General features: G+C 33.5%; 1 protein-coding gene across 13 annotated transcripts in view; it reads right to left on the bottom strand.

The window, feature by feature from the left end:
* CLASP1 (cytoplasmic linker associated protein 1) overlaps positions 1-27,628 on the bottom strand; it is a 315,917-nt gene that overhangs the window by 108,718 nt on the left and 179,571 nt on the right. For all 13 annotated transcript variants that reach the window (XM_074301768.1, XM_074301766.1, XM_074301767.1 and 10 more), the window contains 8 exons: positions 24,473-24,546; positions 13,309-13,401; positions 9,593-9,738; positions 7,049-7,184; positions 4,874-4,944; positions 3,941-4,000; positions 1,758-1,835; positions 346-513 (listed from right to left, as the gene is read on the bottom strand). In XM_074301768.1, the coding sequence (XP_074157869.1) occupies positions 346-513; positions 1,758-1,835; positions 3,941-4,000; positions 4,874-4,944; positions 7,049-7,184; positions 9,593-9,738; positions 13,309-13,401; positions 24,473-24,546 (826 nt within the window). The remainder of the gene's footprint in view (positions 1-345; positions 514-1,757; positions 1,836-3,940; positions 4,001-4,873; positions 4,945-7,048; positions 7,185-9,592; positions 9,739-13,308; positions 13,402-24,472; positions 24,547-27,628) is intronic.

The following is a 27,628-nucleotide window of genomic DNA, read 5'->3' as shown; positions in this document are numbered from 1 at the left end:
AAAATTGTTTTTGATATATATTATAAATATACTACATATGTAGTGTATATATATGATATATAATATATGTAAATTCCTAAATAACAAAGACATTTTTTATCTTTCTTGGTATCCTCAATTAGCTCCTAAAATAGCTTCTGAACACAATAGATACTAAATGTTTACTGAATTATTCAAAGTTGAGATAACTTAGAGCTATTTGTGCTTTCATAAACCACCACTCTCTCTTTCTCTCTCCCCCCCTTCTCCCTCTTTCTCTCTCTCTCCCTCCCAAACGGGGAAAAAAAAACAAAAAAAACAAAAAAAACCAAAGAAACAGAAAAGTGCAATCTTCTGTTTTCTTACTTTAGGCTCTCTTGAGAACTAGAAGAGGAACGATCAGACTGAGGTAAGGACACGATACTGTCTGAGTTCTTTAGATGTGACTGCAGAGCTTTTTGATAAGATGACTCCAATGTATGGTATAAATGTTCTGCTTCTCTACTGAAGTGATTATGGAAACCCCAATAACATCTGGAAATAAAATCCAAAAAATTTCAGTAAAGACATACAATTCTCCAAATTCCTCCAAATCCTAACTGAGAATGTTGTCACTAAAGCTGGACCACCACATACATAATTCTGCTTCTGTCGGTAACTATAAATTGCTTAGAAAAACAACAAAGCTCAGAGTAAAATCTCTGCATAATAGCACCAAACAGTCAAACTTAAGTTCTTTCTGTTTTGTCTATACTATACTCAATAAAACTTTTTCTCTCCTTTTTCATGTATGTTCCTTATCCAGATAAGCCCTGAGTGACTGGATCGTTAGTTGCTGAGGAGTGTGATACATGTATAATTACTATAATGATATTTAGTATGATACATAGATACAAGATAAGTTGCATATTTTGAGAATGTTCTGATTCATTCCCTATGTGGCAGGTACTAAGTGTTGTAAACTCATAATACAATGCTCTTAAAAAAGGGGGAAAAAAAAAGAACAATTCTATAATCACATATACATCATTTAATGGATGAAACCAAAGAAAAGTAAACATATTTAAGCAGAAACTATAAGGAAACATTCATACTGTAAAAGATTTTACACCTTACCCAAAAAAAAAAAAAAAAAGCATTATGCCAAATATGTTTGGAAAATGAAAACTATGTATATTGCCTTTGCTAAAATGAATGTAAGGCTGACTGAGAAACTATACATTTATAAAGAATTAAAAGATGTTCATTCAATTTTTTAATTGATTTGCTCCTCAAAATTTATAATGAAATGAAAAATTAACTATTTACTTAACATTACTGTATATTTTGGGCAGCATCCTATGCTATGATGAAGCCACAACTATAATAATAGAAATCTTTATTTCCATATTAAAGGACAAAAAATCTCCAAGTATCATTTGTACCAAAAATCCTCAATAGTGATTCAGAAATTATTCCAATAGAAAGTTATTCTCAGAGTACTTTTATGAAACATTATTCCCAGTTATTTGAGTAACAATTCAGTTTGGGTGCTTTTTAACACCTAATTAGAACAAGAAAAGACTTTACTTATAAAACATATGCTTGCATTATGTAACTGGTTTTAAATTTCTTAAACTATAAGCAGTGGCATGCAGCCAATAAAGATTTTGCAATTGTCTATTAGATTTTATAGCTTGATCTTTGAAAAAGCCACATTCAATAAACCCTTAGCAAAAGGAATTAACATAACCAAGATCTAAATGTATTTACTAGGAAGGAATTTAGTAAACACTTACTTTCTTGCTTCTATCCTTGCTTCAGAATCAGCATCATGTATTCCTTTCTTTATTGTTTCTGCTAATACTGATATGTGTCTGTTTAAAAAAAATATATGTTTATGAGCAAGTAAGCCCAGAGAAACAATTTCAAAATATTTATATCCAATTAAAAGTTATTTCTATTGCTTGCATCTTGAGAAATAAGAAATTCAATTCTTAAGGCATTCAAACTTTAAATTCATGTTTCTGTGGTCAATGTAATGTTTTGTGGAAACACTGATGGATCAAAAAACAGTCTCAACATATCTGTGGGCAATCCTCTTAATAACAGAGCTCACCCTTTACCTAGTCAAGGGCTTAAGTTCTCTCAAGGCTACTCAGAGGCTCTTTTCTTCCATTAAAAGCATCAACTGTCCATATCTTAGCAAAATGTAGTATCTTTAAAGATAAAAACTGCTATATTTTTGTTTGTATTCCTAAAGCCTAGCTGATTTCCTTACACGGTAGGCATTTAATACATATTTGTTCAAATGAACTCCAAACCTGGCTACATCGGTCTCTCAAAAGGAAAAAGTAAGCTGCCTGACTTTCCAAGTTGCTTACTAGTATAAAACATGCAAAAATAGCAAAGAACTTAATTAAGGCTCTGCCCATCCTTTGCTAAACAAGATTTATCAAACTTTTCATTTGATGCATCTTAAAAGGATAAGCATTTACTCTCAAAAATAATAATGGAAATTTGACTGGTCACCAACTATTCTTTAACAAAATTCCATTACAACTGAAAATTTTAGGTGCTCATGGAAAATGACAGTTAAATAATAGATGGGAAAGTCCTCAAAAGTCCAAAGGATAATAAAATAATAGACACAAAATCAGAGGGGCCTTTAAAGATCATTTGTGCTTTTCTAAATATGATTAGTTGGTCAGTATCATTAAGAAAAGATATTCCCTAGAACTCATCACTGATTCTGTGTAATATATTTAGAAATTTATCACCAACCCTTAATAAATTTCACTTTATTTGCTTCAGCCCCCTGCAACAAACTGAGATCCTATTATCCAAAGTACTGGCTTTCCCTCTTAGTGTCTTTCCTGTCAGCCACAAATCTAACAAATATGCTACCTATGCCTTCATCCACTTCATGAGTTCAACAATATAACAAGTGACACAAAGGTATTACTGATACTGATCTTCTAGCTCAAAGTATACACACAAATAGACTTCTAGTGAGAAAAGCAACAGAGAGATAGAAATATGCAGAGAGAGAATGGCAGAGGCTATTTAGCTTTAAGAGGTGCTCCTTACAATGTTAAAAGATCTTAGCCTAAAAAGGCCAAGGTCTCCCATTGCATCCAGGGCCATGTCCAGTCAACCTAATCTATATCTGCTCACTGGACCCAGATGGCTCTGATGGAGAAGGGGACATTGGTGATTCTGCCCAGCACTTAAATCCAATCCACTTGCATGGCATGACAACATCTCCCTGATGTCATAGTCCTCTCTGAGAAGAAAAGATAAGCCACCACCACCAATTTCATCTCTTGAAACCTATTGTTCTTACAGTAACAATCCACAAACTAACTATGCATATGAGGTAGGACATGTATGTGGCATACTAGATAGAGTACTAGACCAGGAGTTGAAAGATCTGGGTTCTAATCTGATCTCGGACACTTACTAGCTGTATGATCCCTGGGCAAGTCACCTGACCCTATCTGTCTTGGTTTCCTCATTTGTAACATGAGCTGGAGGAAAAAATAACAAATCACTCTAATATCTTTGCCAAGAAAATCCCAAAAGGAATCTAAAAGAGTTAAGATACTACTAGAAATTACTAAACAACAATAAAATGCTTATCAAAGTCTTCTGAACATTTTATTCTAAGGTTCTGAAGCCCTAAATAAAGAATGCAAAGAATTCTCTAATGGCTTTGACATTCCCTGTACTTTAAATATATTTTAAATGTCTATGAGAGCACTGCTGGTGAAAAATCAGTAAGTCATGTAAAGAGATCAGATTTTATAGTATTTAATTTTTTCTTACGGATAGTTCTATAATACAATATTCTTATTATTAGTGTCAACAATGATACCACAATCAAAACTGATAAAAGTTCCATTTAGGCCTCTAATCAAACAGAACAATGTAAATATCAAGTTTATCAGAAAATACCAAAAATATCAAGTCATATGCTCACCTTTCTAGTGAATGTGTTTGCCATTCTTGTAAAAGCAAATCTAAAAATTCAAAACAGCGCCTAAAAATTGTTTTTAAAAAGAGATTATAATTTGAAGAATTTTAGTATGAAGGTGGATGCACACAAACACATAAGCAATACTGATTCAAATTTAGATTTTCACAGATACCACCCAATTTGATTTAAACAAAAACTGGATTATCAATAATAATTGATAAATTATTGATAAATTGATTATAAATTATAAATATATATAAATATATATATAAATATAAATAAAATTATAAATAAATTGATAAATAATTGATAAAAATAAAAATAATTTATTTTTAGCATATAGTTATTTTTTTTCTTTTAAAAGTGATTTCATCTGATTTTTCTTATACAGAATAATTGTGGAAATATGCATAAAAGAAATGCGCATTTTAAACATATATTGGATTACTTGCTGTCTAGGGGACAGGGTAGGGAGAAAGGAGGGAGAAAAAATTTGGAACACAAGAATTTGCGAGGGTGAATGTTGAAAACTATCTTTGCATATATTTTTAAAATAAAAAGCTATTATTAAAAAAAGATCTCATTAAAAAGAAGATTTATGAAAATCTAGTGTATATGTATGTGTGCTCCTACCCCCACCCCCATCCCTCTAAATACATAACAAATACAAGCAATTAATTTCCCAACTAGATAACAGAATCTAAAAATGGTCTCAAAATGTACAGAAGACAACATAGATATGATTCTTTAAAAAAAATCAATTCAAGCAAAACCACTGTGAACAGCAATTCAACCATGAATCAGAAAGCTGGGAAGCTACCTTACAAAACAGAATTTTCATCTTATATACATTTTGAACGTTGCAAAGTTTGTGTTTCTTACAACTTTTTAAATTCCACCAATTAATATGAAGAGAAAAAACTCATTACTGCTCACCTTCTAACTGCGACAGATTTGGACGTACAGTTGCTAGTTATGACAGGTATTAGCCTAGGGATGTGTGTATGCTGTGGAGAAAAGAAAACTAATTATGGGCACTTGAAAACTTAAGTAGTCATCCAATCTTTTTTTGGTTAGTCTCCTTGTCACATTTGGTTCTATTCAGAAGGTCAAAGTCCATGGTAAATTGACAAATGAAATAATAAATGTACATACATAACATCAAGATAAAATGATTTTTAGAAGGTTAGATTTTAATATGAAATAGAACAGTGAGTTTATATGTAAAACATTTAAGATGTTTTCATATTAAAAAAAAAATCGTAGCCATCTATCAGCCATGTCATGTAAACTTGTAGCCAAAGTAGTTTTAGTACTAAATAAGAAACTTCAATAATTATACAATATTTACTTTTGAAACAAGAGTATAACTTTCTGTAATTGTTAGAGAGAACAAGTAAACACTATTGATTTCATTCCAAATGAAGGTTAATAAAAAGATATGATTATGAAGTCTTCTAGCACAAGGGTTATACAAATATGTATTTTGGGGGCCAAGGGTAATCTTAAAGTTATGGTGAAAGTAGTGAGCATGGTCTCAGAGTAGGTTGCTATGAAGCAAAGGTTCTTAAACCTTTTTCATACTATGGATCCCTCTGGAAGTATGGTCATATCTATGGACCCTCTTAATATTTTTAAGTGCATAGTACAGTAAAACAAACCAGATTACAAAGGTGAGATACTGGAGTGGTTTGCCATTTCCTTCTTTTGCTGATTTTAAAGGTGAAAAAAAAAACAACAACAAAAAACTGGGGCAAACAGAGGTAAGTGATTTGTCCAGGGTTCACACAGCTAGTATCTTTGAGGCCAGATTTGAACTCTAGAAGACAAGTCTTAACTCCAGATCTGACACATTAGATACTACACTAACTGTCCCATACTGAAACACAGATAATCAAAATATAAAAACAAGTTCATGGAAAAAATATCTTAGAGATTGAGGAGTTTTTTGTTTTGTTTTTAAGTTGGAATTATACTGTCACTTGAGTATGTATGCCTTTCAACTGATCATGGAAAATAGCTGATCAAAATAAGTTAAACATCTTTTCTTCTCTGAATCAGATCCTTCCTATATATCTCATTATCATTGGTTCATTGGAACATTTTCCAATATATTAAACATTCACATTTTTAAAAAATCACAATAAGTATCATATCTTTTAATATTATCTGCAAGTGTGAAGTACTATATCTTAGCTCCTCTCCAATGGTATTGATAAATAAAAAAGGAAATATAAAGTCCTAATGATGTTTATAGAGAGCATAAGACAGTCAAATCAAAAGGTTACTTTTTGCAAGACCATTTTCTTGACATCTAAAAATTCTATAATAAATATACTATTTAAAAGGAGACTGAAACTGAAGCACATTCAGGTCATCAACTAAGTTAAATGGGGAGAGAAAGAAAAGGACTTTAAAACATGAGGAAGAATTAATGGACCTGGGGTTAACATAAGAATCCTATAAGGGGACAATGGGGGTAAGAGAATATGTATCCTTTTAAGATCCAGCTCTAACACTCAGGAAATGCAAACCCTTCTGCATTCCATTTTTCCTCCTTTCCAGGGGGAGTGAGAAAGGTAAATAAAACCCCACCCAAAGGAAAAGTCAACTGAGATTAAACTAGCCAATGGAAGAAAACTATGATAAGCAGCAGCAGAGCACAGTGGGAAGATGATAGGATCTATACTCAAGAACTCTCCTTCAAAATCCCCATTATGTCATAACTTGAATGATGTTGGACCAGTCACTTAACACTTGGGAACCTTAGTTTCCTCATCTAAAAAACAAGGTAGCTAAAAGAGATGACTTCTAAGGTCCTTTCTAAAAGTCAACAAAGTCAGAATTCCAACTCTGCTTCCATTACTTATTATCTGTGTGATCCTTAGTAAGTCCCTTTACCTTTCTCTATGTAAAGATTTTATGGTTAGATGTCCAAGGAAGACAAAAGCGGCAAGTGAGGTCTCTTTCTAAAAATGGAAGCTATTAAATAAACCAAGTCAGAAGACTACATCAAATGGGAACAATGAAATCACGAATGTCTCATTTTATTATCATTATCAACTAACATAGACTGAGCTTACAACATACAAGATACTTAAACATACTTACTCGAATAATTAACCTAACAGCTACAACACCAGATGTGGCCATGATTTTGGCACTGTTTGGGATTAAATTAAAAATGGTTGGCATGATGGCTTCAGCTCCATGATCAAACTTGTTTCCCAGGACTGATGACAGATGCCTTTAAAAAAAAAAAAGAGTGGGAAAGGGAAAAAATATGAAGAGATAGACTTGTGTCTTTTGTTTGGTATTTGTTGCAGCCATTACAATTAAGAAGATGAAGAAACATCACAAAACAAAAGCATTGTAAATCTAAAAACTTCTTGTCCCTGTAACTTTTAAAATATAACTTTTCCCAAATGACTTATTTTTATACCATCACCTCCTCATCTTTTGAACACTGGGATATTTATTGTCTATTACTTAATTTTCCAATATATTCTCCCAGTTCAATGACATTTACTTTTGAATAACTAAAATTTAAAGTTCATTTTCTTTGATTAATTCAATAAGCATTTATTAAACAACTACTATGTCCTAGGCATTATTTTGAGAATAGGGAATACAAAGGAAGAAGGAAAATAGAAAGAGGGGGAAAAAAAAGGGGTCCCTGTCCCAAATATGGTTACATTATATTTTGAAAACTGCCCTGACAATGAACCTTTCTAAAGGGGAGTTTTAGGTTTAAGATACATGCTATTCAACAGACACATATGTCATAAATTTAGAGCTAAAAGGGACAGCAGAGGTCATCTGATTCAAGTTCTCATTTTATAGATAAAATAATTAAGGCCCACTGAGGTAAGTGACTTAATTAATGTTATATAAGTAGAGAATGAGACACAGAAACTGAACTCAGGTCCTCTGATCCTAAAACTCATTTATATCACTCTGCTATTAAGACGGCTACTCTAACATGGAAGAACACAAAATGAGAGCCTCCTAAAAGATTTACTTTTACTCAGTTCCCTTTAATCAATTTTCCAGCCCTCTGCTATTTGTTCCACAATGAGAAGAACAAATGAAAAAAATATATGTTAAGTACCAATCTATGAATAGGGATCCCATAGCTATACAATATTTTAAGACATTATTTTATTACCTTTTGACAAAAGTACAATTATAACATTATATAATATTAATAAGTATAATATAATTATAATAGAGTATGGTTACATAAGAGTATGGATTTAATATTACATATTATGTTCATTTCTAAATGAATACTTTTCTAAATTATTAGCTAATTCATTACAATTCTTTTGTGCCATAGTTGAAATTCTAAGTTAACTATGGATGTGATGGACTAAATTAAAGAGCTACAGGGCTGTTTATGGATATTCTAAAAATACCAAAATAATCTTTTCAGCCAGTTCAGTTCAGAATGGTCTGAACTAATTTTTTTTGCCATCTTTTAAAAATATTCTGCAATAAATAAGTGAAAAGGAGAGAAGGGTGCTACTAAAATTACCTTTACTATAACATACCTTTATATAACATACATATAAGAAAAAGAAAATTTAAAACTATATATATCTAGTTGTTTTTCAAAAGATTTTCTTCCAATATATAATCTTAGTCTATGAACTTTATCAAAACCAAATATCCAAAGATAACACCTAATTTAGATCCTGAGGAAATTATTTACCAGCAATCATATTATTATTCCAACAGAATCTTTGTCTAACATCTATCCCATTTTTGCTACTGTCCTATCGCTAATTCTAACCTAAAGTAAAACAACAAATAATTAAAGTATAGCGATGAAAAATAAAAATGGATAATGAAAGAAATGGCAAAAGGGTTTTTTTTGGTGTGTTTGTTTGTTTTGGTGAGCTTATCAGGTAGACCTTTTTTTTTTTTTAATGTAGGATTAGACATATCTTATCAAAGAAAACTATACAATAGATAAGACAGAATCTCTTTTGAAAGAGAAGTAAATTTTTTATACTATGTTTTAGCATTTCAGGCACAAAATGAATCCAAACTTCAGTATTTAGCATAGTGTCTCAAACTGTGGTGATTAATAAATGATTATTGATGGACAAGTTGAGCTGTCATTACACACACACACACACACACACAATATTCCTTGGTCATATAAAAGTAATAGAAAGTGATACTTTCTTACTATAATTTGTAAAGCTATAATTTAAAGATTATAGAGGACTCTAGCATGTATGTAATATGGTTATAAAAGTAGAAGTGGAAACTACAACATACTTCTGAAATAAAAATATAATCATCATCATCATCACCTAAACTAATTAAGCAAAAAATGACAAGGGAATTTTCAAATTTAGCATATATCCCATTTTATTAAAAATTCCAAAAACATCCCTTCATAGCTAAAATAAATCTTTCAGAATCTAGTTCTTTCCTTGAAATATCATAAAAATAGCTACTTACATAAATATAATTGGATCAGGTAAAACTTTATAACAACAGTGTGATTAATACAAGTCTCAGGAATAAGTAAAGATTAAACCATGCCCTGTTTCTGAGATTCCACTAACTATATCCTATGGAATATGCATATAAAAATAAATCTATAAAACATTTAAGAATCTGGAAGAATACAATTCTTACCCCAGTGTGATACAAGCTTCCCGGACAACTTGAGAACGCAGGTCTTTAGCAGATAATTTAAACGCTCCATCCAACAAACGCAAATGTTGAAAGAAATTATCATATTCAGCAGCTCCAGCCAAAAGTAACGACCGAATCTTTTTCAACTGGGAAGACAAATGATTTTTAATGGACAGAAAAACTTCTCAAAACCAAATAAAATCTGCAATGAAAATAATTAATGGACATAGACCAGAAAATACTGAGAGGAAAAAACTATTGGCACAAGAATTCAGACAATTAAATGTTAGTGGATATTAAAATTTCCAAATATTAAATAAATTTAGAAAGAAGGGGATTCTAGAACTCCACAGGTAGCTAAGAGTCAACTACAACCCCAGAAAACTCTTCAGGACTGCTCTACGTTTTACAATGCAATATGCAAAATGACCAGGTTGTTATTTTAGGGGTAAATTAGATGTTTTAATTTTTTTCTCCGCAAAGACAAAGTGAATTTAAAAAAGACAAGTATCTATTGCCATTCTCTAACAAAAATGAAAAGCTGACTTCAAATAACAATAGGTAGTAATATAACACCTTAGTGATCTTTCAATAGCTTTGCTCAAGTAAAACACTGCCCTTCACTAATCCTGAACTCTTATTTTGTCATCTAATTGCCTCAAATATTATATATATTTTTCTTTTTTTGCTGAGGCAATTGGGGTTAAGAGACTTCCCAGAGTCACACAGCTAGGAAGCGTTAAGTGTCTGAGATCAAATTTGAATTCAAGTCCTCCTGACTTCAGGGCTGTGCTCTATCCACTGTACCACCTTGGTGCCCCCTATAAATTAAATTAAATTTATTTTAAATAACTTAATTACTTAATCTACTTTTCTTCACTGTCAAAAGTGGAGATAAGATCTATGACACAGAAGGGAGCATGGTCAGAAATCAAAAAGTAAACGTAGGAAATGACTACCACTATCACCCTGACTCTGTTTCCTATTTTCAATCTCTCCCTGTCTACTGGATTCCTTTTTGCTCCCGACAAACTTGTTCATGCCTCCCAAATTTTTTTAAAAAGTATCTTAATCTGGCCATCCCCACTACTGTCCTATATCTCTCTTCCTGTTCATGATATACCAGTAACTCCACTTATCTCATTTTCTTGTAAAAATCTCAGCAGTATGACTTCTACCTTCATTCAACTGGAACTGTCCTCTTAATGGACAAATCTAATGGCCTTTTCATATCCTTGAGCTTCACTGATCACACGGACATGGTACCGCTCTTCCCTCTTCTGCTTATCCTCTTTTGGTTTGATTCTTCCTTCTCAGTCACCTTTCCTGGCTTTTCAACCTAACCATAGGAACCCTGAAGTCCTATCTTAAACCACTTGGGTTCACTCTTTACTTTTTTCTTGATCTTATCAGTTATCATGAAGTTAAATCATCACTTAAGTCAATTATACCCATACAAATGGCTTTATGGATATACAGATCTGTATCTAAATAATGACAGTTAACATTTACAGAGCACCTATTATGTGATACACACACCACTATAAGCACTTTTACAAGTTTTATCCTGTTTTGAGCCTCACAACTCCAAAAGGTAGGTGCTGTTATTATCCCTATGTTACAGGGGGAAACTGAGGAAAACAGAGGTTAAGTGACTTGTCCAGGGTCTCACAGCTATTAAGTATCTGAGGCTGGATTTGAAATCAACTATGCCTGATTCTAGATCCGGCACTCCATCTACTATGTCACCTACCTGCCTCAGCTATATAGTATACACATATTCTAGAATATTACATATTCTAAATGTATATAGTCTAAATGTTAGTATCTGTATCTATTGCTGTTAGGATTACTAGGTGAGAACTCAGGTTGTCTGGACAATTACAAGGTGAGAACTCAGGTTGACTTGACAGTTCTCTGGCTCAGACCTGTAAAGAGAGTTTACACCTTAGGAATCCTAGAAGGAGCAAGCTCATTGGTTGAAGTGGTTCTTCCCAGAAGCCCTTGCATTATCCCACGCCCATTCTCTGGGAGGATAAAAGAGGCAACATTGGGCCTGGAGAGCAGATTGGACTGGGGAAGGACAGCACTCCAGGAAGAGGAGAAATCTCTGCATTACATCAGGCTTGACGGGGCTCTCTGCAGGAAGGGAAGTCACTTCTCTGGACAAGAGTTAACGGCAACTGCCTGGAGACAACGGTTCCCTACAGGAAGAAGAATCTGTCTGAGAGATTTGAGTAGACACAGCAGATCTCTTCCCAGAGAGCGATCCGGCAGCTTCTGGAGACGACAGCTCGCTACAATTGGCGCCCAACGTGGGGCTCGAACCCACGACCCTGAGATTAAGAGTCTCATGTATTGCTACAGCAATATTTGGAAAATATATCTAGAATGTGTTCATATAGACAGCTAGGGTGTGTGTGTGTGTGTGTGTGTGTGTGTGTGTGTGTATAGTACATCTCCAGATGTACAGATGTCTTTCTACATAATTATAGTAGCACTTCTCTGATTTCTTCTTGTATTATTCTCAAATGGATGTCTTAAAAACAGCTCAAATTTAACAAGTCCAAAAAAGATTTAACTCCACTTCCCTGCCAAAAACCTATTCTTCTTTCAAATTTCCCTGTGATTGTTGGAGGAAATCACAGTGCCATACCTGATTGCTCAATCTTACACACCCCATTTATTTAATTGCCAAATCATATTGTTTCTAATTTCATAACATTCCTTGCATCCCCTTCTTTCCATCTTTATAATCACAACCTAGTTCAGGTTATCATCACCTCTCACTTAGACCACTACACAAGCATTCCAACTCATCTCCTTGGCTTGAGATTTCTCCTACTTCAACCTATTCTTCAATTAACTTTCAAAGGGATTTTCCTAAAGCATAGATCTGAACATGTCAACTCCTCCTACTTAATGAGCTGTACTGGTTCCCTATGATTTACAGACCAAATATAAACTATTTTTGACATAGAAAGCTTTTTATAACAAGAATCTTTTCTACCATTCTAGCCTTTCTATATTCTACTCTTTCTCCAAATATGCTAAAATTCAACAAAGTTGGCCCACTTGGAGTTCGAGATACTCCCTCTCCAGTCTCTCTGCTCATGCAGGATTTGACCTTCCCCTTACCTCCCACACAAATTTTCCCTAGATCCCTTCAAGACATTGTTTAAACATCATTTTCTTTTGCCAGACTAAGCTTCTAATTAAAACTTTCTATTTTCATACTTTCATTACATGCATTTTGTATGTACCTACATATTTACATGCTGTTTTATATATTACATTGTGAGCTCTTTGAAAGCAGGATCTATTTCTGTTTTTTAAACTATTCTTTGATATTTAGCACTAAACACTGAGTGTGGCACATAATAATTGCTTACTAAAAATCTGTTAACTCATTGACTGGAAGAAGAAATGAAATGGCGGAATATACACTAAAAGTCTTGATTTGCATTAAGGTTACAGAAAAATGATAATACATACAACATTATAATGTAATATGTATTTTTGCATGCATTTAAGAAAGAAGAAAACATTAATACACCCCCCCACACACACCAGAAACATCATTCATACTTAACACAGTAATTTATAGTGAAATAACTATTAATCAACCTTTGTTAGATACAGTCTATTTTTAATAATGGCAAAGTTTAATGAATGGTCATATTTAAAAAGCAATTATATCAAATCTAAAAGCTTACAGCTGTTACTCTCTGTTCCCAGTCATGTTTGTCATCAGATAAGATCTCTCTAATTTTATTTATAGATTCTTCGAGATCTCGACTGGAATAAATCTGTAAATTAAAAAAAAAGTGTGATCAATTATAAGATTATTTACATAACAAAACAAAGCTTATCTTTCAAATGCATCAAATCTAGAACATGCAAAAGGTATGGATGACATAAAAATTATTATTAAAAAAAAAAAATCCAAGTAGTAAAGAGAGTAATATGAGGTAGAATGATGTGATAGGTGTCAATATTAACTGCATGTATATACATGCTAAGTTTTTTTTGACCTTGTCACAATTCTTGCTGGACAACTCTACAGAAAATTTAACAAGTTCCTGGTTGCATAACAAGCAGAAAAAATAATTCTGCTTTAAAACATTCCTTGGTGCTTATGATAAGGAATTGAATTTATTCCAATATTCTATAGATCTATGATTCCATGAATATATATAATTTCTTCAGTAATGCAGATCATATGCAATTATGATTGCCCATGAAGCTTTTAGTCAAGTTTTCCCATAATTTACCACACATTCCACCTACATAATGGGGTCTTCCTGAAATTCTTTTGACGTTGTGAAGATATCAATGAAGAAAAATGGTTCCACAGTTAACTCTCAATCTTGTCACGTAATCAGCCCAACTTTTTTAAAAAATTATGTTTCTTCACTAATATATTTTAATCCACTTATCCTGCAGAATTCCTTGTTTGAAATGTGATATAGCACACTTAAACTCACCAGACACCTCTCTACTGAAATATCATGGTGAAGCTACATCCAGCGAAAGAACTCTGGTAGATTACCACGAACCACTACATAGAATTCCCAATCTCTCTATTTTTGTCTGCCTGCATTTTTTATTTCCTTCACAGGCTAATTGTACACTATTTCAAAGTCCGATTCTTTTTGTACAGCAAAATAACTATATGGACATGTATTTAATTTATACTTTGACATATTTAACATGTATTGGTCAACCTGCCATCTGGGGGAAGGGATTAGGGGAAGGGGGAAAAGTTGGAACAAAAGATTTTGCAATTTTCAATGCTGAAAAATTACCCATGCATATATCTTGTAAATAAAAAGCTATAATAAAAAAAAAAACTTTTTAATGGCAGCAAATCATTCTACCTTTAAATAAAAAAAAAAAAAATTGCCAACCCAAATAACTTAGAAAACTACAGGAAAGATCTGTCTCATTTGGGTAAAAAGGGAGTGCAACCCAGCACTGGTGATATCCAGGGAAGGCAGCAGGAAGCTCTTAGCCACAGCACATATCAGTAACAAGGCCCAGTGAAGGAGGAAAAATGCTAGCTCTAGAATCACCAGCACAATAGATACAACTAGATTGGCCCACTCCATGGCAATGGGCAAGCAGCTACCTCCAGAAATCTGAAGCAAAAAGTGACCAGGCCCTTGGCCCCCAGGGTAAAAAGCTTGGGACAGTGTCCCTAATACTCCAGAAGAGAACTTCCAAGTCTGAAAGTCAGCAAATAGATTAGAAAATGACCAAAAGAACAAAAAAAAAAAAAAAAAAAAAAGAATTGAGCAAGTAGAAGCTAATGGTTTTATAAGACATTAAGAATCAAACAAAAACAAATGGGAAAAAAAAAAAAAAAGGAAATGTAAAATACCTCACTGGAAAAGTAACTGATCCAGGAAAGATAATTTAAGAAATACTGGAATGGGACAGCTAGATGGTATAGTGGATAGAGAACACTAGTTCTGAAGTCAGGAGGACATGATGTCAAATGCAGCCTCAGACACTTAACACTTCACTTAACCCCAATTGTCTCAGGGTGAAAAAAAAGAATTATTGGACTACCTGAAAGTTGAGAGAGAGACAGACAGACAGAGAGAGAGAGAGAGATGGAGAGAGAAACGGAGACAGAGGTGGAGGAGGAGGAGGAGAGAGAAACAGAGAGAGAGTGCAAACGCACATGAGCCTAGACAACATTTTTCAAGAAATTATCTAAAAAATTTCCGTGATGTCCTAGAACAAAAGTTCAAAATATGAATGAAAGTATCTATCAATCATCTCCTGAAAATTCTTGTAAGCAATCAGAAATAAACAATTCAAATGTTAAAGAGTCAGAATCTGGATCACAAAGGATTGGATGATTTGGAATATAATATTTTAGAAGGCAAAAGAGCTTGGATTATAATTAAGAATAAACTACTGAACAAAATTAAGCATAATCTTTCAGAGGGGAAAAAATGGACATTAAAGGAAACAGAATTTTCAAACTTTTCTGATGAAAAGGATTAAACAAAAAACTTGACCTTCAAATACAAGACACAAGAGAAGGAAACAGGAAAGAAAAAAAAAAAACAAACATGTTATTCAATAAGAAAAAGGATGGGGATTAGAAAGATGGAGCGTTACATTTTAGGGAGAAACCAAGAGACTTTATTTTTTAAAAAATTCTGCAATTTCTCAAAAGCAATTCGACCCATTCTCATCTTGTTGGGAGATTGTAGGCCCACATGATCAATGAGCAGTTTAGAAGAGAAGCTCAGCAACACATGGTTGACAACTTTATTGATGAATTCTTCAGCCATGGAAACTCTTAAAACAAAATGTATTGTTATCATAAACAATACTAACTTATGTCTCAACTTTTCAAATATATTTTTCCTATCTCACTTTCATTTTATTTTCATACAAAACAATGATTAGTATAAGAAGCCTAAAGACTCATTACATAAAGTACCTGCGCCCTTAAGGATTCATAATCTACTTGGAGGGAAAAAGCATTCACAAATGGATATATATTATATATATATATATATATATATATATATATATATATAATATAAAGTATCATAAACTGCAAATATAAGGAACACAGGAAAAAGACAATATAGAAATTTGGAGAATCAAACTTATTTGTGGGAGAGGTGATAAACATGGGCAGAAGAAGCATATCTTTATAAAAATTAATGAGGAAAACTCATAGGCAACTCAAAACAATTGGCTATTGGAAGATCTGGAATACAAACTCACATTAATTCCATAAACACTTATTAAACTGTTAAGGCTGGAAAGCAGCCAAGTTTATATAAGATAGTTTTTGACCTCAGGTAGTTGATATCTACTAGATAGATGAGATACACAAATAATAAAAAAGATAAAAGGTTTAAGAGAGATACAAAGTGTTACCTGAAGCCTGGAAAGAGAAAAGGCTGATAAGAATTATAGAAATATTGCAGGGCTGGAGGTAATTACTATGGAAGGCTTAATGGTGCAACTAGCATTTAAGAGAGGATTTCAAGGATAAATGGGAATTCAATAGGAAAAAGGAAAAGTACAAACATTCTAGTTATCAAAAATAGCATAAGCAATAGCACAGGCTTGGATAAGCCTAGACAGTTATAAGCAAGTGAAAACAATTTCTTTTGGCTGAAGGAGAGACTCCATGGAGGGAAGCAGTATGTATGACCCCAGGAAGGTAGAAAGGTGCCAGATTATGTCCAATTGGCATCTTTGATGCCAAAGTGAATGAATGAAACTAAGCAAGCAACAGAGAAACAATAAAGGGTTTTTGAGAAGGTAATACCACATTTCTGAATGAGAAAAATTAGTTGGTCAGCCATATAAAAGATAACTTAACTGAGAAGAGAGGGAAGACTTTTCTAAAAGACCATTTAAGGTCTAAATTTGTCAAGAATTTCAGTCTGATGGTACTGATACCTAAACCAGGTAGATCGAAAACTGAGAAAGAAAATTATAGACCAATCTCCTTAATGAATATTGATGCTAAAATCTTAAATAAGATATTAGCAAAAAGACTTCAGAAAATCATCTCCAGGATAATACACTATGATCAAGTAGGATTTATTCCAGGAATGCAGGGCTGGTTTAATATTAGGAAAACTATTAATATAATTGACCATATTAATAATCAAATTAATAAGAACCATATGATCATCTCAATAGATGCAGAAAAAGCATTTGACAAAATCCAACATCCATTCCTACTAAAAACTCTTGAGAGTATAGGAATAAATGGACTATTCCTTAGAATAATCAGGAGCATATATTTAAGACCTTCAGTAAGCATAATATGCAATAGAAATAAACTGCAACCTTTCCCAGTAAGATCAGGAGTGAAACAAGGTTGCCCACTATCACCATTACTATTCAATATAGTACTAGAAACGCTAGCCTCGGCAATAAGAGCCGAGAAAGAGATTCAAGGAATTAGAGTAGGAAATGAGGAAATTAAACTATCACTTTTTGCAGATGACATGATGGTATACTTAGAGAACCCCAAAGACTCTGCTAAAAAGCTACTAGAAATAATTCAAAATTTCAGCAAAGTGGCAGGATACAAAATAAATCCACATAAATCCTCAGCATTCTTATATATCACTAACAAAATGCAACAGCAAGAGATACAAAGAGAAATTCCATTCCAAACAAATGTTGAGAGTATAAAGTATTTGGGAATCCATCTACCAAAGAAAAGTCAGGAATTATATGAGAAAAATTACAAAACACTTGCCACAAAAATAAAATCAGATTTAAATAATTGGAAAGACATTCAGTGCTCTTGGATAGGCCGAGCGAATATAATAAAGATGACAATACTCCCCAAACTAATCTATTTATTTAGTGCTATACCAATCAGACTCCCAAGAAACTATTTCAATGACCTAGAAAAAATAACAACAAAATTCATATGGAAGAATAAAAGGTCGAGAATTGCAAGGGAACTAATGAAAAAAAACTCAGAGGAAGGTGGTCTAAGTGTACCTGATCTAAAGCTATATTATATAGCAGCAGTCACCAAAACCATTTGGTATTGGCTAAGAAATAGACCGGTAGATCAGTGGAACAGATTAGATACAAAGGACAAAAAAGGGTACATATATAGCAACCTAATCTTTGACAAACCCAAAGATACCAACATTAGGGATAAAAATTCATTATTCGGAAAAAACTGTTGGGAAAACTGGAAATTAGTATGGCAGAAATTAGATATGGATCCACACTTAACACCATATACCAAGATAAGATCAAAATGGGTCCATGATTTAGGCATAAAGAGGGAGATAATAAATAGATTAGAGGAACAGAGGATAATCTACCTCTCAGACTTGTGGAGGAGGAAGGAATTTATGACCAGAGGAGAACTAGAGATCATTATTGATCACAAAATAGAAGATTTTGATTATATCAAACTAAAAAGTTTCTGTACAAATAATACTAATGCAAACAAGATTAGAAGGGAAGTAACAAATTGGGAAAATATTTTTAAAAACAAAGGTTCTGACAAAGGTCTCATTTCCAAAATATATAGAGAACTGACCCTAATTTATAAGAAACCGAACCATTCTCCAATTGATAAATGGTCAAAGGATATGAACAGACAATTCTCAGAGGAAGAAATTGAAACTATATCCACTCACATGAAAGAGTGTTCCAAATCACTACTGATCAGAGAAATGTAAATTAAGACAACTCTGAGATACCACTACACACCTGTCAGATTGGCTAAGATGACAGGAACAAATAATGATGAATGTTGGAGGGGATGTGGGGAAACTGGGACACTAATACATTGCTGGTGGAGTTGTGAAAGAATCCAGCCATTCTGGAGAGCAATCTGGAATTATGCCCAAAAAGTTATCAAACTGTGCATACCCTTTGACCCAGCAGCGCTACTAGTGGGCTTATATCCCAAAGAAATCCTAAAGAGCGGAAAGAGACATATATGTGCCAAAATGTTTGTGGCAGCTCTTTTTGTAGTAGCTAGAAACTGGAAGATGAATGGATGTCCATCAGTTGGAGAATGGTTGGGTAAATTATGGTATATGAAGGTTATGGAATATTATTGCTCTGTAAGAAATGACCAGCAGGAGGAATACAGAGAGGCCTGGAGAGACTTAAATCAACTGATGCTGAGTGAAATGAGCAGAACCAGAAGATCACTGTACACTTCAACAACAATACTGTATGAGGATGTATTCTGATGGAAGTGGAAATCTTCAACATAAAGAAGATCCAACTCACTTCCAGTTGATCAATGATGGACAGAGGTAGCTACACCCAGAGAAGAAACACTGGGAAGTGAATGTAAATTGTTAGCACTAATATCTGTCTGCCCAGGTTACATGTACCTTCGGAATCTAAAGTTTATTGTGCAACAAGAAAATGATATTCACACACATGTATTGTATCTAGACTATATTGTAACACATGTAAAATGTATGGGATTGCCGGTCATCGGGGGGAGGGAATAGAGGGAGGGGGGGATAATTTGGAAAAATGAATACAAGGGATAATATTATAAATATATATATATATATATATAATAAAAAATTATTAATTAAAAAAAAAAAAAAGGATTTCAGTCTGTAGCAGACTGGAGGCAGCAACCAGCTGAACTCTGAACATTCCCCTCCAAACAATTTTAAAATAATGTTCAAGACTTCTTGGAGTGGAGCCAAGATGTCAGAGTAAAGTCATGAGGCTGCTCATGCTCTCCCAGTTTCCCTCAAAAACCACAGGAAATCAAGTCTCGGAACAGAGTCTGACAGAATGAAACTCTTCTCCAACTCAAGCTGAAAGAACTTCAAGAAAGGTCAGTCTCACTGGGGTCAAAGGTGTGTTCAGCCCAGGTTGGACAGACTCTGGGAAAGCTGGTGAGAGGATCTTAATCACAGCAAATCAGCAACTAAGATTGTCGGTCCTGGCTCAGTAGAGGACACAGCAGTGGGGGCATCCTCCAGTGGCAAACTCTGGGAAATCAGGCTGTATGCCTGATATGAGCATAACACCAACCACAAGGGGGAGCTATGCTCAAAGCCAAGGCTCAGAACTGTAAAGGAACTATGGGACCCCTTTACCTCAGGAGTAGAGCTCAATCTTAAAAGTCACAAAAGAGAAAATACTAAAAGAGAAAGAAAATGAGAGAAAAACAGGAAAATCATAGAAAGTTATTACGGTGATAGGGAAGACCAAAATACCAACTCAGACAAGGACAAAATGTTCACAGAGGAAATCTCAGAGAGTGAGATGAATTGGTCTCAAGCCCAAAGAGACTTCTTGGAAGTGTTCATAAAAGACGTTAAAGGCAAATAAGAGAGACAGAAGAAAAAATGAGAAAATAAATGAGAAGTATGCAAGAGAGAGATGCAAGCTTAGAAAAGGAAGTCAATTCCTTTAAAAAATGCAATTGGCCAAATGCACCAAAACAACAACAACAACAACAACAACACCTCACTTAACAAAACACCATCTTGAAAAGTAGAATTAATCAAGAGGAAAAAGCAATAACAAAAGCTAAATGAAGAAATTCACACATTAAAAAACAGAATGGGGCAAATAAATGGAAGCTAATCACTCTATGAGACATTAGGAATCAAACTAAAAGGAATGAAAAAAATTAAAGAAAATATAAAATACCTCATTGGAAAAATAGATGATTTAGAAAATAGATCTAGAAAAGAAATTAAAAATTTTGGGATCTACCTAAAGGCCATAACCCAAAAAAGGGTCCGGATAACACTCTTCAAGAGATCAAGGGAAATTGCCCTGAGCCATTGAAAGAACCTATCGATCACTTCTGTAAAGATTCCACAAGGAAAACCTCAAGGAACATTGTTGCAATATTCCAGAACTATAACCTCAAGAAAAAAATATTTCAAACTGCTGGGCAAAAGCAATTTAGGTATCAAGAATCTGGCAGTATTTACAATAAATGATCAATACATTACAATAAATGGAATAGCATATTCTGAAAGAATTCCAACAAAGAACCTAGGGTTACAACCAAGAATTAACTACCTGGTGAAATTGAACATCATCTTTCAGAGGAGGAGATGTATCTTCAATGAGTAAGAGACTTCCAAAATAATGCTCAAATAATATTTTGGAGCAGCAGAGTCAACAGAAAGCCAGGGTGAGATACTTTTCTGCTTAAGAAAACTCAGGAGATTGACAGGAGATGTGCCTGATACTGGGTTGAATGCCTACCTGGACCTACCAGAAGCTTCTAGGAACTTGCCAACCAGAGTTAAGAGAGCTGGACAACTGGTCAGAAAGACAAGACAGCTGGAATCAACTGGTAATTCTAGTGCCCACAGGTAGTTCTGGGTCCTCATTACAGGGTGAGGTAAATGCTGGTGGTCATTCATAAGGAAGCAGGGTTCTCAGTTCCATTTTTTTTTTAATTTAATTTTTATTTTATTTTATAATTATAACTTTTTTTTTTTGACAGTACATATGCATGGGTAATTTTTTTACAACATTATCCCTTGCACTTATTCCTATTCAGATTTTTTCCCTTCCTCCCCCAACCCCCTCCCCCAGATGGCAAGCAGTCTTATACATGTTAATTATATTACAGTATATTCTAGATACAATATGTGTGTAGAACCGAATTTCTTGTTGCACAGGAAGAATTGGATTCAGAAGGTAAAAATAACAGTTTACACTCATTTCTCAGTGTTCCTTTTCTGGATGTAGCTGATTCTGTCCATCATTAATCAATTGGAATTGGATTAGCTCTTCTCTATGTTGAAGATATCCACTTCCATCAGCATACATCCTCGTACAGTATCATTGTTGAAGTGTATAATGATCTTCTGGTTCTGCTTGTTTCACTTAGCATCAGTTGATGTAAGTCTCTCCAAGCCTCTCTGTATTTCTCCTGTTGGTCATTTCTTACAGAACAATAATATTCCATAACATTCATATACCATAATTTACCCAACCATTCTCCAATTGATGGACATCCATTCATCTTCCAGCTTCTAGCCACTACAAAAAAAGCTGCCACAAACATTTTGGCACATACAGGTCCCTTTCCCTTCTTTAGTAGTTCCTTGGGATATAAGCCCAGTAGTAGTATGGCTGGGTCAAAGGGTATGCACAGTTTGATAACTTTTTGGGCATAATTCCAGATTGCTCTCCAGAATGGTTGGATTCTTTCACAACTCCACCAACAATGCATCAGTGTCCCAGTTTTCCCACATCCCCTCCAACATTCATCCTTATTTGTTCCTGTCATCTTAGCCAATCTGACAGGTATGTAATGATATCTCAGAGTTGCCTTAATTTGCATTTGTCTGATCAAGAGTGATTTGGAACACTCTTTCATATGAGCGGAAATAGTTTTAATTTCATCATCTGAAAATTGTCTGTTCATATTCTTTGACCATTTATCAATTGGAGAATGGCTTGATTTCTTATAAATTAAAGTCAATTCTCTGTATATTTTGGAGATGAGGCCTTTATCAGAACCTTTAACTGTAAAAATGTTTTCCCAATTTGTTACTTCCCTTCTAATCTTGTTTGCATTAGTTTTGTTTGTGCAGAAACTTTTTAACTTGATGTAATCAAAATGTTCTATTTTGTGATCAATAATGGTCTCTAGTTCTCCCTTGGACACAAACTCCTTCCTCCTCCATAAGTCTGAGAGGTAAACCATCCCATGTTCCTCCAATTTATTTATGATTTCGTTCTTTATGCCTAAATCTTGGACCCATTTTGATCTAATCTTAGTATGTGGTGTTAAATGTGGGTCCATGCCTAGTTTCTGCCATACTAATTTCCAGTTTTCCCAGCAGTTTTTGTCAAATAATGAATTCTTATCCCAAAAGTTGGGATCTTTGGGTTTGTCAAACACTAGATTGCTATTTTTATTCACTATCTTGCCCTGTGAACCTAACCTATGCCACTGATCAACTAGTCTATTTCTTAGCCAATACCAAATGGTTTTGGTGACTGTTGCTTTATAATATAGTTCTAGATCAGGTACAGCTAGACCACCTTCACTTAATTTTTTTTTCATTACTTCCCTTGAAATTCTCGACCTTTTGTTGTTCCTGAATTCTGTTATTTTTTCTAGGTTATTTAAATAGTTTCTTGGAAGTCTGATTGGTATAGCACTAAATAAATAGATTAGTTTAGGGAGTATTGTCATCTTAATTATATTCGCTCGGCCTATCCAAGAGCACTGAATGTCTTTCCAATTATTTAAATCTGACTTTATTTTTGTGGCAAGTGTTTTATAATTTTGCTCATATAATTCCTGACTCTCCTTTGGTAGATATATTCCCAAATATTTTAAACTATCGACAGTTATTTTGAATGGAATTTCTCTTTGTATCTCTTGTTGTTGGATTGTGTTGTTAATGTATAAAAATGCTGAGGATGGTTCTCAGTTACAAAGCAAAGAGGTGTATTAGCCTTATTGTTGCAGAGACATATGTTCTGGATAAAGACCAGTACACAGAGCAGGAGAGCAGAAAGTCACACTTTTCGGATCACATCAAAAACATCAAAAACTTGCAAATTCCCCCAAATTAGCTCTGAAAATGCTAGCATAAAAAAGCCTAAAGAGTGGGTAACACATTGACTAGTCAAATAAACAAACTAAACTAAACAACTGAAAATGAGAATTGGCCAAACAGAAAAAGAGGGACAAGATCTTACTAAAGAAAAGAATTCCTTAAAATTTAGAGCTGGGTAAATGAGAGCTAATGACTCTCCTGTCATTAAAAAATAACAAAAACAAAAACAATAAAAATAAAAATTTCAATCTCCCAAATTTTAGTCCCAAATTCTTTCCATTAGGCTGTACTATAATGTAAGAGCACAAAACAGATTAAGCTTAAATTCAGTCTCTGAATATTAACCAGGAATTCAAAACTTTTCAGAATACTTTCAAATTAATATCCCTCAAAATACAGGTGTACAAGTTTGTGTACATACAATAACACTGCTTCCCATAGTTTAAGTAAGAATATTCTTTTCTCATGAAAAAAACTGGGCTCTTATTTCAAATTCATCATATATATGCTTTCTCTTGTGCTATGAATTTCCAGAAATCTTTGCTTTTGGTATAGAATCACCACCATCTTATTGCTCCCAGAAGGTCCCACTTTCACTTTTCCATTTTCTTCTAATTCTGAATTTTAGGATCTTCATTTACTTTTTGGGTTTACCTAAGCTTTTTGCTCTTCTTGTAATTTCTTGCAATACCTTTATAAAGATTATGAAGTATGATTTGTTGGGGGGAAAAAATGGGGGGCTCCTAAATCAAATTTTTTAAGAGAAGAAAAAAGAAATTCAGAATTCTGAGAACAAATGAACTTTTTATTAAACATCCCTACTCACCTGTACTACTGGTACATCATCAAATGCTTTAATGAAGTCCTCTTCATCAACAGCACCAGCTCCTTCTTTTGCAGCTAACAGAGAAAAAAACTATTAAAACAACTAAAAAATGAGCTAGTGTCTATAAAACAGGATTTAAACATCTAAAACCACATTGACAAGAAAGATGTGATTTTTTAAAGTATATATATTATAAATCAAAGATATAATGCACATTATTGTCCTTTGACATCAAGACACAATCCAACAAAATAAGGTGGTTGCAATAAAACTAGACGATGCTGTGCTTCTGCCTAAAAATAGAATATTTGATTAAGCTATGTGAGTTTAGGCTTCAATAGCCTCAATTCATCTACAATAAATTAATATTCAAACAATGAGAACTACCAAGACTAAATACAAAACATCATTTCAGAAGAAAGATTCTCAAGTCAAAAAAAAAAAAAAATTAGCAACAAAAGTCTGCCAATGAAGGCTAAAGAATCACATCAGTGTTTTAAAAAGTTTTAAATTACGAGACAGATGTTTAATCTTAATGATCTTAATACTTTCAGTTTCCCAAGGATTTGTGAGAATTGCTTTAAAATTTCATTTACAAAAAGCCCCAGATGAGCAGACCCCAAGTAAAACAGCAATTGTGTATTAAGTTTTTCAAAGCTTTTTTGGTTTCATGTCTGATGCCTTCCTTTGTGGACTTATTATTTCTTTTTTTGAAATTTCAGTGCTTCCTTATACTTTATAATCAAGAGAAATGCTTTCAAATTTTGATTCACCCTTACATATAGTTTTTGCAAGTCATTATAGGACCAGAATCTCAGTGTTAAGTCATAATCCAAAATCCTTATTTCATAGCTTTCAGTATTAAGATTTATAGAAATTAAGGGATTTGCAAAATTCACAAAACTACTTAATGGAAGAGACAAAATTTAAATCAAGTTTCTTTTTTTTTCTTGGTCAACAAATACTTTATTTCCTTGCTAAAGAGAGATACATGACTGCCAAAGTCAATGTCAATTTATAATAGAGGTCAATTGGTAACATGCTTCTTTTCCTAAATAGATTTTTATTTTTCCAAATGCATGCAAAGATAGTTTAACATTCACCTTTGCAAAACCTTGTGCTCCAAAATTCCCCCCCCCCACTCCTCTCCACTGTCACTCATAACAAGCAATCCAATATAGGTTAAACATGTGCAATTCTTCTAAACAAATTTCCATAATTAGATTAAAAATCAGATTAAAAGGTGGAAGGAAAAAAATACAAAGAAAAAAACACCCAAGCAAACAAATAACAACAAAGTAAAAATGCTATGTTCTAATGTACATTCAGTCTCTATAGTTCTCTCTCTATCACAAATCTATTGGAATTGTCTTGAACCACCCTCATTGTTGAAAAGAGTCAAATCTTTCAAACTGATCAACCCAAAATCTTCTTGTTACTGTATATAATTTCTCTTGGTTCTACTTACTTATTCAGCATCAGTTCATTTAAATCTTTCCAGACTTTTCTGAAATCAGCCTGCTCATCTAAATCTAAGTTTTTTGACCACTAGTAGTCCTAGTTAACCACCACTAGTAGTCCAGTCCTAGTTTACTGGCTACTGAGAATCAATTACGTTGAAAGCCAATTAGCTAGGAAAACAATACTAAGCTCATTTCTGCTAAAGGAGTTAGCTAAATTTTGTTACACCTCTCACCTCTCAGGAGAGAGGTAGGGGATTATATGGAGACCAAATGTTGTGTACATTGTTAGTCAGGAATATTATGCTTACTCTTTTCTCTGTTGTAAAGAAGGTAATTAATATCTAGAAATTACTATTTCCCCATAATGAAGACAAGAATTTGCTTGGAGGACAGTCAAGATTGGCTTATTTGTTATCCAGCTTTTGAGGAAAAAAAGGAGGATGGAGACTAACTTTTACAATACATGAGATCCCAAAATTCAAAACTTTTTGCAGAATTCAGGTTCAATCTATAAATTTCAACAAAGTTAGACCACAGAAGGCATCATAGCAGTCGTTATAAAGTGAGGCCTAGATCTCTATAAATACCCAAGCAGGCATAAAGTATTTAATTCACCCAGGTTACTCTGAAAAAGGTATTAAGAACAATGGATAAGTCATCTAACTTTCTATACCTCAATTTTTCCACCTGTAAAATAAATGATTTAGTCAAGAGTTCCTATTGCACCAATAAAAGACTTAAGAGAAGAAAAAAACAAAGACAATAATTTTTACATTTTTATTTTATTCCCCTTAAAGGGTCTAGCACAATTTAAAAATTATTTAATGCTTTAAAAATTATCAAATATTTTTCCCCTTCTTTCCCAGTCTACTAGGGGGAAAAAAAAATGAAAGGAAATAAAAATAACAACACTAATAAATATGAAGTCCAAAAAAAAAAAAAAAAAAAGAAGCAAATTTCCCATGCTGATCTCGTTCAAAACATGTCTCATTGAGCATATTTTGTCCATCAACCTCTCTGTTAGGAGGTAGGCAGCATTATTTATCATCAGCCCTTTGTAATCATGGCTGATAACTGCTTTGGATCAAATTTCTTAAGTTTTCCAAACTGGATTGGTTTTTTTTTCTTGTTTTTCTTGTTACTGAGAACTACAAGAGGAAATCTAAACAGCAAAAGAAGCTTCAACTATTTCATGGGAATACTTGCATGTAATCCTGAACCATCCTTGGCACTATTCCTTCTCTGTTCCATCAGGTCTATACCTGATCTGAAGCAGAGTTTCATGCAGAGATCCATGATATAACTTTGTCCTGCTGTTGTCTATGATGACTCGCCTTTTAGAGGAGTATATTCCTCTAATTAACCGAGTTAACTCTAATAAAACACATTAATACCCAATCTGGGATACACCCCTTTCTTTTGTATTTCAGTATTCTCTAGGAGAAAGAAAACAACTGGCATAATTAGGGCAGAATAGATCTATCCCCTATATCTGGTATAGTGGGTTATAGAATAGTTTACCTCCTAAGAATAAATTGGTCTCCTGATTCTACTCACCTTATTCTTCATCAGGTTCATGTAAGTTTTTCCAGGTTTTTCTGAAATGACCTCTTTCATCATTTCTTATAGCACAATAATATTCCAATTCAAATATGCCAAAATTTGTTCAGCCATTATTTAATAATTTTATTTA

Source organism: Sminthopsis crassicaudata, chromosome 3 (genome assembly GCF_048593235.1).
Source record: "Sminthopsis crassicaudata isolate SCR6 chromosome 3, ASM4859323v1, whole genome shotgun sequence".
Lineage (NCBI taxonomy): Eukaryota > Metazoa > Chordata > Mammalia > Dasyuromorphia > Dasyuridae > Sminthopsis > Sminthopsis crassicaudata.
The sequence above is the reverse complement of the archived record's forward strand: the minus strand, read 5'-3'. Positions and strand labels throughout refer to the sequence as shown.